General features: G+C 33.8%; 2 protein-coding genes across 17 annotated transcripts in view; one reads left to right on the plus strand and one right to left on the minus strand.

The window, feature by feature from the left end:
* PRIMPOL (primase and DNA directed polymerase) overlaps positions 1-12453 on the plus strand; it is a 39482-nt gene extending 27029 nt beyond the window's left edge. For 6 of the 11 annotated variants that reach the window (XM_036838615.1, XM_036838613.1, XM_036838612.1 and 3 more), the window contains 7 exons: positions 438-600; positions 2390-2478; positions 4572-4661; positions 4739-4847; positions 9270-9352; positions 9432-9478; positions 12055-12453. In XM_036838615.1, the coding sequence (XP_036694510.1) occupies positions 438-600; positions 2390-2478; positions 4572-4661; positions 4739-4847; positions 9270-9352; positions 9432-9478; positions 12055-12300 (827 nt within the window). In that variant the 3' untranslated portion in view covers positions 12301-12453. The remainder of the gene's footprint in view (positions 1-437; positions 601-2389; positions 2479-4571; positions 4662-4738; positions 4848-9269; positions 9353-9431; positions 9479-12054) is intronic. The other 5 variants (XM_036838618.1, XM_036838621.1, XM_036838617.1 and 2 more) reach the window with 4 other exon arrangements.
* CENPU (centromere protein U) overlaps positions 9850-13650 on the minus strand; it is a 32790-nt gene continuing 28989 nt past the window's right edge. For 3 of the 6 annotated variants that reach the window (XM_036838625.1, XM_036838626.1, XM_036838622.1), the window contains one exon: positions 12824-13054. In XM_036838625.1, the coding sequence (XP_036694520.1) occupies positions 12941-13054 (114 nt within the window). In that variant the 3' untranslated portion in view covers positions 12824-12940. Of the gene's footprint in view, positions 13055-13650 lie in introns of all 6 variants that reach the window. The other 3 variants (XM_036838624.1, XM_036838623.1, XM_036838627.1) reach the window with 2 other exon arrangements.

Here is a 13650-nt window from a genome sequence, read left to right on the forward strand (position 1 = left end):
CTCATCTGTCAGGTGCTGGTCTTAAAAGTTGGGGTGCCTGATGTGGGGTATGAACCCTGTACGCCTTGGGGAGAAGTTCCGGGTTTGCGTTCCCTTCTGACTGCGTGCTGCCGTGCCTGGGGTGGGGTTTATGGTGAGAGTGCCTCTCAGCCTTTCCTATCTGCTTCTGTGTGACTTCCCTCTCGTTTGCCTGATGTGAAGGGGCCATTCCTCCGGTTTTCAGATTTTTTTCCACAGGAAATTGTTCATGTACAGCTGTAGATTCAGTGTGTCCCTGAGAGAAGGTGAGTGTTCAGGATCTTCCTATGTCACCATCTTGAACCACAACCAGGTGTTTTTTCTAATAATACTATACAGAATTAACTTAATATTTGCTGACTATAAAAACAAATCACTGAAAACATGCATTCATATTGTTTTATTAATTTTTGATATAGGAGTTTATACAAGAAATAGAAACTTTCGACTGTATAAATCATCAAAAATAGGAAAGTATGTGCCTTTGGAGGTTGCTGAAGATAACAGATTTTATCCTATACAATCGAAGAATATTTCCATAGAAAATCAATATTTCCTCTCTGCTTTGGTCAGCAATGTCAGGTATACAGGACAAGAATTAAATCATTGTGTGTTCATGAATATTTATTAAGCAGTGAATGGCACTGTATGTTACTAAAATGTGAATTGTATAAATTTTTTATATCTTGAGTAAAAGAGAGTCATTTCTTAAAAATTCTAGGTTAACTTCTTTTTTGTCCACTAACTAAATAATATATTAAAAGTTATTTTTTAACCACTTATTTTTCTCTTTATATCCTTTTATGATTATACTTGATATATTTTCCAGTTTTTCTAAAATGATTATAAGAATGAAAAATGACTTGTATTGCATTTGGAAATGTAATTACTGTTAACATTTAATTTTCTTTTTATATATGCACATACAGAAATATAATTTACATAGCTCCTTCATTTAAAACATATTTCTTGAGATCATTATTTATATGGTTATGTCACCTGTTTTATCCACTCAGCATTATGTCATGAATATTTGTCAAGTTAATTACTAACAGTAAATTGTAAATAAAATTGTTGATGTCTATATAATTTTCCATTATACTGATATACTCTATTGTCAGTTCTGTTAATGAACATTTAAATTCCCATGTTTCGGTCATTTTTAAAAAGTGTGAAAGACATCTTTCAACAGAAATATATGCCTTTATTCCCCTTCACTCTGGGCTGGCAATTTTTGTTAGTGTAGGACATGTGGTTAAAGATTAGACTAAATTGCCTTGCTGAATTAACTTGTTCTGATTCTTCTCCTTTTTGCCTTTCCTACATATAATTTTAAAGAGAAATTCCATAGAGATAAATCTTAATAAAAATACTTAAAATACACTGCCATAGGGAAAGTTGTATCCAAATGTCGACTTGATAGCGGTTACTCAGGAGGGTGGGAAGATGTGTTGTTTTTCTCTATATATTTATGGACTATTTGAGTTTTCATAACAAATCTTAGAAGTAACATCAAAGTCTCAGTTTCCTTACCTTTAAAATGGAAATAATATTAACATTTATTTCATGGAGTTGTGAGGATTAAATAAGAGCTGTATGTGTGTGCTTACAGCAGCGCCTGACACATGGTCTCTGCTCAATAAGTGTTAATTATTCGTCATATCTGAGATTCTAGAGGTAGTATGGTCCTAAAAATTACATGATTCTTGCTCCCCACTGTTGTTGGCACCAGAATAAGGTCACATTCTGTCAGGTATGGGAAAAGTAACACAGTTGGTCTCTAATGACAGCCTGAAGTACAGGTAATCTCTTGATTACCAAATCTCATTTCTTTTGTAGTTTCAATATTAATTTTACAGAAGTGGAGAGTTCTTCTACTGAGTAGAGTTATCTTAATTGTCATTTGTGTATCCAACTAAATATCAGGTATTTTTCTTTCTGACATAAAGGCTAAATTCTTTATGGTTATGAATGTATTTTTGCTTTCAGTTAATTTTAATCTATTTTCCCTTTGCTTTCATCCCTCATTTTTTCTTCTTATTATCCAGACTTTTAAAATTATTGTTAACATAAATTTCAAAGGCTCTGTATGTTTGGGGAATAGTTCATTCTGCAGCTTCAGCAGTCCTAGAGTCTTCTGATTCATTCTGTAGTAGAGGAAAGCATCAGTTTCAAATGATCACCAAACTACTCTTTTTTTGTACGGGTTGGATTGGTGCTTTTATAGGCAAATGTGGCATAAATATCCTAGAACAGTTATCTGTTGAACAAAGGATTTTATTATGAAACTATTTGAAATTGTGTCCTTTCTGTAGTCACGTCTCTTTAATTCTAATATGTTACTTTTTGTTGTACATATTTTCTTCTTCAGATTCTCAGATACTTTACGAATTCTGACATGTGACATATCTCAAAATAAACAAAAACGAGTTGAGTATTTTAACCATACCAGTACTTCAGGTAATTTTAAGAAAACAATTTCTTATGGAAATTTAAGGATGAAAAATTTATTTTGCTTATAAATCTTAAATCTTAAGTATTCATATGTACTGATCCTTCAGAACAACTGGGTTTCTATCCAAAATGGAAAAGTGTAAAAATTGATGTATTTTAAAGCTTCTTTACTAATTTTCATTTTATGGTGTTTTGGGGAAAAATATGAAAATGTAGATTGTTTATATAAAATAAACACATATTAAAATGAAAAAAGTTCTCTTCACCCCTCTGTCCACAATCAAAGATGGGTAACCACTGTTAATAACTGCCTATTTAACCCAGCAGAACTTTTCCTATATTTCCAGTATATGGAGAGCTTCTGCATTCTTTTAATGGCCATATAATTTTTCACAAAATCTATGTGTTCTTCATTCCTATGCTGAAGAAAATATAGATCTTTTTTTAAGATATATATAAACTCTCCAGTAAATATTTTTATACACATATCTTGGGCTATCATTATTTATAATAGTGAGACTGAAAATTTAAATGTATAACAAAATGGGATTGGTTACATACTGTAAAATACTCTGTAGCCATTTGATTTAAATTTATAAAGCCTATATAATATGAAAAATGCCCACTTATGACGTTAAGACTCAAAATTATATGTGAGGTATGATCACAGGTTTATTTTAAAAATATGGATAATATTTTATGTTTATTTTCCTCTGGTTGTTTAACAGTTATTTCTAGACATTGATTTAGAGTTTATTCCTCTCATTTCTGCTGTAATATATTTCCCAAAATTTCTTAAATTATGTGTACTATTATTTTTTTTTAATTTTTATTTATTTATTTATTTTATGGCTGTGTTGGGTCTTTGTTTCTGTGCGAGGGCTCTATCCAGTTGCGGCAAGCGGGGGCCACTCTTCATCGCGGTGCGCGGGCCTCTCACTAGCGCAGCCTCTCTTGTTGCGGAGCACAGGCTCCAGACGCGCAGGCTCAGTAGTTGTGGCTCACGGGCCCAGTTGCTCCGCGGCATGTGGGATCTTCCCAGACCAGGGCTTGAACCCTTGTCCCCTGCATTGGCAGGCAGACTCTCAACCACTGCGCCACCAGGGAAGCCCCTGTGTACTATTTTCGTAAGTGAAATCAGGCTTTAAGAAGTGTATTCTGTCTTTAAATTTAAGTAAGATTTTAAATAAATTATTTTTAATTATTCCATTAGAGTCTTAGATAGAAAATATAATGAATGTCAGTGCTCTACAGCTAAAGAGCACTGGAGAACACACCTGTGGTAAGCTGAGTTTATTACTGGTCACCATGGTGGAGAATCCTGCACACCATAGGAAACTGGGGGCATCTCAGTGAAAGGGTGTTAGAAAGGACTTACAGGATTCAGGCCTCAGTTAGATGCTTTTGAAGTCTCCAAGGAAGTGTGTTTGTTTTGAATTGGGTGCTGTCAGTGACAATTTTATGATTAAATATCTTGATAAATCTTATCTAGAAGGAAGGCCGACTACAGGGAGACTAAAGCTACAATTGGTAAAGAAGGAGCAGCTACTTACATTAGACAAGATAGGTGGGCGTTTGGTCATTTTTGTGGTTTGGAGAATGTTCATGTTTTGTCTGTGTTCACACATGGTTACAGAGTGGTGTTCATTTTTGTCTTGAATCATCATGGCCACAGAGTGACCTTATCTGATGAAGTTCTATGAAATAGTTTATGATTAATAGGAGAACACCAGGGCTGAGCTGTGAGTCCCCAGCCAGCTTGTAGCAACACCAAGGCCTCAGTGATAATACTAGGACAGCTCCTGGATGCAAGGGGCTGCTTGTCTCTTTATCAGAATGAAGCAAGCAACTGAAGTGATACTGAATGCTTTTTATGCAAATTAGCTAAAATTTGATGTAATTGAGAGCTCTGAATTTTACCTGCTTCCTTGTAAGAATCCATGACTGACTAAAAGACAAATTGCAGAGGAGGCCAAAAAAACCCAAAACAAACTGGCAGGGGCAGGTTGCAAAACCCATAGTTGTACTAAACAACTTAAAATTTAACTCCTCATCTTTTAGCCGTTATGATTTATAATTAATTTTTCTTTTTGTTGCAGTAGAAACCATTGAAGGTTTTCAGTGTTCACCTTACCCTGAAATTGATCAATTTGTTCTCTTGTTGGTGAATAAAAATGGCATTAAAGGAGGTAAACATAATCTTATTCTTAATTAACTGTTATATGATACAATAATAGTATCTTTAGAAACATTATTTGTGGTTCAGGAATTCGGCGTTGGAACTACTTTTTCCTGGAAGAATTATTGGTTTATGATATTTGTAAATACCGCTGGTGTGAAAACATTGGAAGAGCCCACAAGAGTAATAATATCATGTAAGTAATATTGTTTGTTAATGAGTTCTGTGTGTTTAACCAGTATTATATTTTAAATGTTTATAATTTTTAAAGATGAGAATATAAAAATGATTTTGTTATAACAGATTTAGTTGTAACTCAATTTATATTTTATTTGGTTTGTGTTTTTTAATATTTAATTTGAGTATCTTATTACCTTGCCTCTAGCACATATCTTTATCTGTACTTTATTTGGTAAAATAATCCCTTAAATAAATAGTAAAATCTTGAGGAAACTAAAGTAGAATTAAGTGGGGCTAGAAAGAAAGGAGAGGTAGTAGCCATTGGCCCTTGACACCTATGGAGTCTAGATCAAAAGTGAGCAAATTTGGGCAAGAAGGAAACTACTCCGTCAGTGTTTAAGAATTGGAGTTAAGGTTATGTTAACATGTTCAAGACAAAGAATGGTATAAAAGGGAACCAGTATTTATTGGGTGCTTGCTGTATATGCCAGGCCCTGTTTTTAGAGTTTTCTTTTAAATGCCCCTGGCAAAAGGAGAGGAAGTAAAGGAAGAAGTAAAATCAGAAGAATTTTAAATCATATAAGGAAATATTTAGAATAGGGATAAAATAGAAACCCAGTAGTTATCATTTATGATGTGAGAAATTTTGCTATGTTTTAATACATAATGTCAAAGCTCAGACTTCGATATATCAAGCTTTTATAGCACATGGGGCAGATGTGAGAAAATGATCATGAAGCTTTTGTTAGAAAGCTGGAAAACATCTTAGATATTATTATTCAGTGCTATCCTATATATGTAGATTAATTCAGTAAAGAAAAAAAACTTTAAAAACTATATGCTCAATGCACAAAGCTATAACAGAAAAACACAAAAGAAAAGACCACCCATAGTCCCAGAACCAGTAATAACTATGGTTAAGATTTTGGTGTATCTTTCTAGTCTTTTTTCTATGCATGAAAGTTTGCCAGAAAATCATTATCATACAATGATCATCTTTTAACTTCTTGAGATACTCAGGTTGCTATATATTTCTTTCTGAAGAATTACCAGGTTGTATTATGTATCCACAATGTATTCTTTCTCTTAACTGTGAGATACATCATATATATAAAAGTGTGTATATAATGTATTGATATATGTACATTTTAAGAACTAATACTAAAACGATAACGTGCCATATCTGCCACTCACCATAAGAAACAAAATTTATCCAAACCTCAGAAGCACCTTGTGGGCCCAGCCCCCGTTTCTTTAGAGATTATAGCTATTATCCTGGATTTTGTGTTAATCTTTCCCTTGCTTCTCTTTATGGTTTTTCCATATATATTTGTATCTCCAAACAATGTATTTCATTTTACATTTTTTTGAATCTTAGGTAAATTGCATCCTTTGACTTGCTTTTTTTGTCAGCATTGTATTTGTGAGGTTCATCCATACTATACTGCAGCATGTAGCTGTTGCTTATTCTTGTTTTCATCATTGTATATGATGTCATTATACAAATATAAATATACCAGTTCATCTATTGTCCTACTGTGGACATTTGGCTTGCTGCTATAAACAGTGAAGCTACAAATAGTCTTGTATATATCACTTAGTGCACATATGCAAGTTTTTCAAAATATTTCTAAAACTAGAACTGCTGTGTCATAGAATATGCACATGTTTAATTTTATTAGATAATAAATTATTTTCCCGAATGGTCACGCTACTTTACACTCCCACCAGCAGTGTTTTCAGATTTTGTACTGCTCCATATTCTTACCAAAACTTTATTATTGTTAGATTTTAAAAATTTGTTTTGCTAATCTGGTGAGTTTAAAATGGTATTATGGTTTTCATCTGAATTTCCCTGATTACTAACAAATTTGAGGATTGGATTGTCAAACCTCACTCATACGAATCAGAGATCTTACCCAATGATAAGCTTTACTAGTAGCTTTAAAGACATAAGGAAGCAAAGGCACAGGTGAAGCAAGAGTGGGGCCTGGGACGTCTGGCACGGCGACCCGGGTTGTTCCTGCACTGGATGCTTTCTCTAACTCAGGCTGAAAGCTGAGGCAGAAGTGAGCAGTCACTGTACACAGCAGGGAGCATTGAGGTTATGAAACATCTTTTATATTCATAGTTACATAGCATGTGTGACATGTCCAGGGAACCATGCCTCATATATCCATAGACTCTAGGTTTGTTTACCATATGCAGAAACATCCTGCGAAGAACATTCTACGTAGATAAGGACTCTCAACTTAGCAAATTGCCATTGGTCCCAGACTCTGTTATGTTGCCCTTAGTATCGTAATAATTTTTTCACATTGCTCCAAGGACAAAAGAAATACCTAACAGTTTGTTTATTAATCAGTTTCAAGCAACTTAGTATTTGTCCTAATAATTTAGTAGCTCTTTGAAAAAAAATGTTCATCAATTGAAAGAAAATATTTGTATTTCATTTTTTTAAATTGAGGTATAATTGACATAACATTACATTAGCTTCAGGTGTACAACATGATTGCAAAATGATCTCCACAATAAGTCTAGTTAACATCCATCGCCATGCACAGATGCAGTTACAATTTTGTTTTTCTGTGATGAGAACTTTTAAGATTTACTCTTACCAATTTCCAAATATGTAATACAGTAGTATTAACTATAGTCACCATGTGTACATTATATCCCAATGACTGACTGACTTATACCTGGAAGTTTGGACCTTTTGAACCTCCTTAAATATAATTATTAATGGGATGTGTGTCCTTTTGAGCATTGCATAAACTCTTAAACCTTGGAATTAGGCTGGACACTGCCACCCTCACCGTCACGTCTCATTCCACATTTATGGTACTTTTCATCACAGCCACCACCAAAAAACCCAGCCTCTACAAAGATAGGACATCACTGAAAGGAATGAAGAAAGGTGATAAATTGAAGCTATGAATTACAAGCAAGTAGTTTGCAGGGTGCTTGACAGATGTGTTATCAGAGTTTCCCCAGAAAGATATAAATATCCTACGTCACTCTGGGGCACTTTGGTGTGCAGTTTGGGAACTGTAGCATTAGTCTGTTTATTAGGAAGTCTATTATTGGAATGTTTATGGGGCCATTAGACTGGGTTTCCAGCATTTTTCTCTCCTTGGTAAATGTCCCAATACCACATAGACTGTTAACCATTTTATGTTTCCTTTTCTGTGAAATGTGGGAAGATTTTAAACTACTTAATCAAATTAAAAAAAATTTTTTTAGTGGTTATAGGATTGTTTGGGTTTTCTGTAACTTTAAGTTTGCTTAGTTTGGTATATTCTTATCTACTACTTTGTCTCTTCTACCAGAATTTTCAACATTACTGGAAAAAGTTGATAATAGTATATTTTTAGTATATTTTGCATTTGTAGTTATATCTCAATTTCTAATAACATTTATGTCTTTACCTTTTTTTGTTTAATCTTGAAAGAATTTTATTAGTCTTCACATTTTGTCCTTGATGATTTTTCTAAATTTTTGCTCTTTATTACTTCCTGCCTTTTAATTTATTAAGGTTTATTCTGTTAATTCTCTGAGTAAGTTGTGTTTAGCCATTTTTTTTGTAAATAAGCTTTTAGGATTCTAAATTTCTTTCTAAAGATCACTTTGGCTCTGTTTCACATATTTTATTTTTTATTTCTTTTGGGGGGGTGCCCACCATGCGGCTTGTGGGATCGTAGTTCCCTGACCAGGGATTGAACCTGGGCCCTCGGCAGTGACAGTGTGGAATCCTAACCACTGGACTGCCAGGGAATTCCTCTCACATATTTTAATATGTAATTTCAGTTCCATTCAGTTCTAAGCATATTCTAATTTCCATCATGGTTTTTCCTCGAGTCATTTGGTTATTAAGAAAAATGTTTTAAATTTCTAAGTTATGAGTTTTAGTTAGCTATCTTTTTATTGCTTATTTCTAAATTTGCTTTGTGGTCAGAGAATGTGTTGTGTGAATGAGTACTTTTAAATTTGATGATTCATATTGTACTTAGCATCGTCAATTTTTATAATTGTTTTAAATTCTCAAATTTTTGATATCCTGAGTTTTGGGGAGTTGTTTGGTATCAATTATCAAAAGAATGGTTTTTTTTAAATCTTGATTTATGGTTGAAGATTTGTTTACCCTTGAAGTTGTCAGTTTTGCTCACATATTTCGAGGCTTTCTTATTTGGTGGAAAGAAGTTGGGAATTGTATATTCCTGGGAGGAACTTTTGTCAGTATGTAATTTTTGCCCTGAAGTTCATTTTGTGTGATACTTTTGGCAACCGTGGTTTGCCAAGTGTCTATTTTCATCCTTTTACTTTTCTCCATCTCTAAGTCTTAGGCATATCTCTTGTAAATGGCATGTAGCTGAATTTTGTTTTCTATCAAGTCTAGATAGTAAATAATATTTTCTTCTTTTCTTTTTTTAATGTAAAGGATTTTGGTTGACCTGAAAAATGAAGTTTGGTATCAAAAATGTCATGACCCTATATGTAAAGCAGAAAACTTCAAATCTGACTGTGAGTTACTAATTTTTACATTTAACACAAAGTAAAAATTAGATATTTATATAATAGTTCTACTGTTTTTCTGATTCAGGTTTCCCATTACCTGCTGAAGTGCGTCTCCTATTCCTTCTCAAAGAGGTAAGTGCAGTTTTTAGTTTCCTTCTCATTACTAACTAGTTCTTGGTACAATGGTAAATGAGCTAATGCTGTCCAGGTGTGTCCAGCTACTGTTTAAACACCCTGTTCTGTACCTTGTTTTCACTTAGGAATATGTTGTAGTGATTGTCTCATCTCAGCACAAATCTGATAATATGAACCTCATTGTTTCCCACTGCTGCATAAGAAATTAATGTAGCTAGCTATTTAACCAGTTTCAGACATTTAATAAGTTTCTCATTTTTTGCTTTACAAAGTATACCAAAATATATATTTTTTAAACTATAAGAAGAATTTCTAGAAGTAGAATTGTGTCAAAGGGTACGTGCATTTAAAATTTTGGTAGATATTACTAGATTGCCAAACCAATTTTATTTACCCAAGTAATTCACATTCATTGTAGACAAACATTAGAAAATACATAAAGCACAAAAGGAAAAAAGCATCGTCACTTATAATTTGACCACGCAGATAACCGATGTAAATGTTGTGGTCTATATCTTCCAGAATTTATATCTGTGTACCCTCATGTTTTTTTAGTCATAGTATACGTACTATATTGTAGGCTTTTTTTCCTACTTAAACTATCACAGATATTTTCCATACATATTACCAATTGCTCTCCAAAAAATGATAGGAAATTAGATTTCAGTTTATGGGAGTACCTATTACCCTGCACTTGCCAACATTGCTTGTTTTTGCCTTTTAATCTCTACCAACCTGGTAGGCATAAAGTGGTATTTCAGGTGTTTTAATTTACACCTATTAATGCAGTTTAACTTTCATCAGATTTACTATGTGTTTCTATTATGGATTGCCTGTAACTGCCCTCTGCTATATGGGGTCTTATTAATATCTTACAAGAACTTTTCATTAAGTACTCTTTTGTCATGTTATTTTCTAGACTTTTTAATTTTTTTTTCCCCACATCTGTCAGCCTTTTTGTTTATAGTGTTACGGTTAGAAAGAAATTACCTGCTACAAGCTGAATTAGTGCTTGAGTTTACAATCTAGATAATTGACTGGTACCTATTAAATTTGATTTTAAAAAGTCTCCTGAAAAAATTCATACTGAAATGGTAGAAATCTCATTCTTGATCTGTAGGAGCTGGATATAAAATAGCTGATAGCCAGATTCTCTGGTGAACTGCTAGGTTAAGAGATAACCAAGAAAAGAGATTTTTTAAATTGTGCCTCTAAGAATAATATTTTATCCTTGTTCATTTGGAGTGTTATTTTGATGCATGTTTATGGTTTCAGTGGGTTTCTAAAACTGATTTTTTTTTCCTGCCTATCCAGTAATACCTCAGAAATGCCAAGTTGAAAGTACTTTTGGTGTACAGTATTACCACTGCTTGGATTTGTCTTTTTATTTAAAATAAGAACAGTATAATAAACCTATCACTTAGTTTTAACAGCTAATATTTTGTCATTTCTACTTCATCTGGTTTTAAAAGAAGTTTCAACCTACAAAAATGTTGCAGCAGAACAAGGAACCCTCCTGTACACCCTTCCTCTAGGTTTGTTAAACATTTGGCCACACTTGTTTTCTCCCTCTACTGTACACATTACACATCATCATTTTTGATGAATCTTGTCTAGGCATTTCAGGCTGCTATAACAGAATACCTTACTTAGACTGAGTGACTTAAAAACAACAAATTTCTCAGTTCTGGAGGCTGGACAGTCCAAGATCAAGGTGCTGGCAGACTCAAGTCAGCTTCCTGGGTCATTGAGAGCTAGCTGTCTTCTCACTGTGTCCTTCCCTGGTAGAAGGGATCACAGAGCACTCTGTGGTCTTTTATAAGGGGGCACTAATCCCATGCATGAGGGTTCTGCCCTCATGATCTAATCACCTGCCAAAGACCTCACCCTCCTAATACCATCACATTGAGGGTTAGGATTTCATCCTAATGAATTTGGGGATGGGGGTACATAAACGTTCAGTTCATAACAAATCTCTTCAGAATAAGTTGCAGACATCAAAATCCTTCTTATTCTCCAGCTACGTACTTAAGAGATGAAGAACATTCTTACCTATAGTGAAATTATTAAATTCAGGAAATTTCATGTTGATACAATATTATTTAATATACAAATCCACGCTCATACTTTGACAGATGTCTCAAAACTGTTCTTCATAACTTTTTTCAATCCATGTTAATTTTTAAAATACTTTAAAGATGGAGAAATATGTTAAGATAGCAGATACATTTTAAAAACCAGTTTGCCTTCAGCTAGACTATCCACTTTTTAAAAAAATCAGTCTTACCTTTGCTGTAGCCCCATGTGTGTACATTGAAAACAATGTACCACAGGAACTGCAGGCATTTCTAAATTTGGAGTTTCAAGAGTGTGCCACAAAGGCAGCAGCAGTGAGCCCATTCCCATGGTGACTGTATTGGAGAGAATATCATCCAGTGTTTTCATTTTAATATCTGTTGAACTGAATACTTTAATTCAGTAGAGATCGACTATATGGTGGAATTATCATACATTCTGTCTGAATAAGCAGTATTTTCTTCCTACTCTACTCTCCCTCCCCTTTGGAACTAAAGGAAGAGGAGTTTACAGCAGATAAAACAAGGAACAGTGAAACCAAGAATCCTCGTGAACCATCATCTAGTGCATCGTCAAAAGGTACATTTTCTGATGCTGACTGGGATAATGGCATTGATGATGCGTATATTTTGGAGGCTACAGAAGATGCTGAATTGGCAGAAGCTGCAGAGAACAGTCTTCTGGGTTATAATGGAATTGATGAAATTCCTGATGAACTAATTATAGAAGTATTACAAGAGTAGCTAATTATGGACACTTACATAAGTAGGCTGTAATTTGCTTGAAAACAGATTTAATAACAAACTGTAGTAACTTATAAAGCCTGTTGTATCAGCTAAGTTTTACTACTTTGCTTCCAAATCTTATTTATTGAAGTAAACCACTTTTATTGAAAATTAGCTCCAGTGTGCTTAAATTCAGTGTAAGTCTCCTTATTTGATTAACCAAAGTTATTAGTCTTTGTTCATGTCGGCTTAATTTTGCATGTTTATTTTTACGGTAAAACTTTTGTATGTCTAGGACTGATTAGGTGTCAACATTTTAAAACATTTTGAAACTAATTACTTGACATTAACCAGAAAAATTAACTATGGCCTCTAAAACTACTATACCTAGCCATTTAATTTTAATGACAAAGTAAGATTAAATTCTGGTGACAAGACCATACAACCAGCCTGAACAATTAGACAAGTTTACTTTTTTTAAATGTACCTGAGAATGTTGCTATAACAATTAAAAGAAATACTCAATTCAAATTAAGAGTAATAAAGTTTGGGGTTTTTTTCCCCCATCTCCTTTGTGGAAGAATACATACAGTTTCAGAAGGCAACAGGCAGTAGCATGAGACTAATCTTTATATGTGCACACTTTAGTAGACTGGTCTCATTTCTGGTCAAGGAGCTTCTCTAATTGATAGTTGATATTTTGCAGATGGTTTTCAGCTCCCAAAAGGGGTCTTGCTTTGAATAGCAGAGCTGGAAGGCTGGATGAATCATACTGTTGAGGGAAAATATTTAGAATAACAAATATCAAAAACTTCTAGAACCCTATCCATTTTACGTAGCTCAATGTTATGACCAAATGCCAATATTAATAGAGGTTTCCCTGAATCACTCTTCCTCTCATTTTTTTTTTTTGATAAATTGCCTTAGGACAACTGATAAATAAGGTTGCAAGGGAACTGCTCTGCAAAGCTTGAGCTAATTCATCCCGGGAGATAAGTTGGCTCTAAGAACTGTGGCATCTGAATTATTTAAAACAAAATCATCCCTGGGACAGGGTAAGACCTGGTTTGGGCAAGTCAGCTAGAGCTCTGTGGGGTCGGCTTGATCTCATGCTATTTTAAACACAGGAAACCGTATGGAAGATTTACTTTTACTTTTACTGTAAGAACCGATGGAACGAGAACAGCAGGTCCCTAAAATTCATCATCTGGAAAAATTACTGGGAAGATCAATAAAGTGTCTTGAAAGTTGCCAATCCAAACTGTCCTTAATGATTAAAGACAAAATTAAATACAAACCCAATGTAAAATAGAAAACAAAGCTCGACTCATGATTTTGAAATAATTAACAAAGCCAAATATCACGGTG

Source organism: Balaenoptera musculus, chromosome 21 (assembly GCF_009873245.2).
Source record: "Balaenoptera musculus isolate JJ_BM4_2016_0621 chromosome 21, mBalMus1.pri.v3, whole genome shotgun sequence".
Taxonomy (NCBI): domain Eukaryota; kingdom Metazoa; phylum Chordata; class Mammalia; order Artiodactyla; family Balaenopteridae; genus Balaenoptera; species Balaenoptera musculus.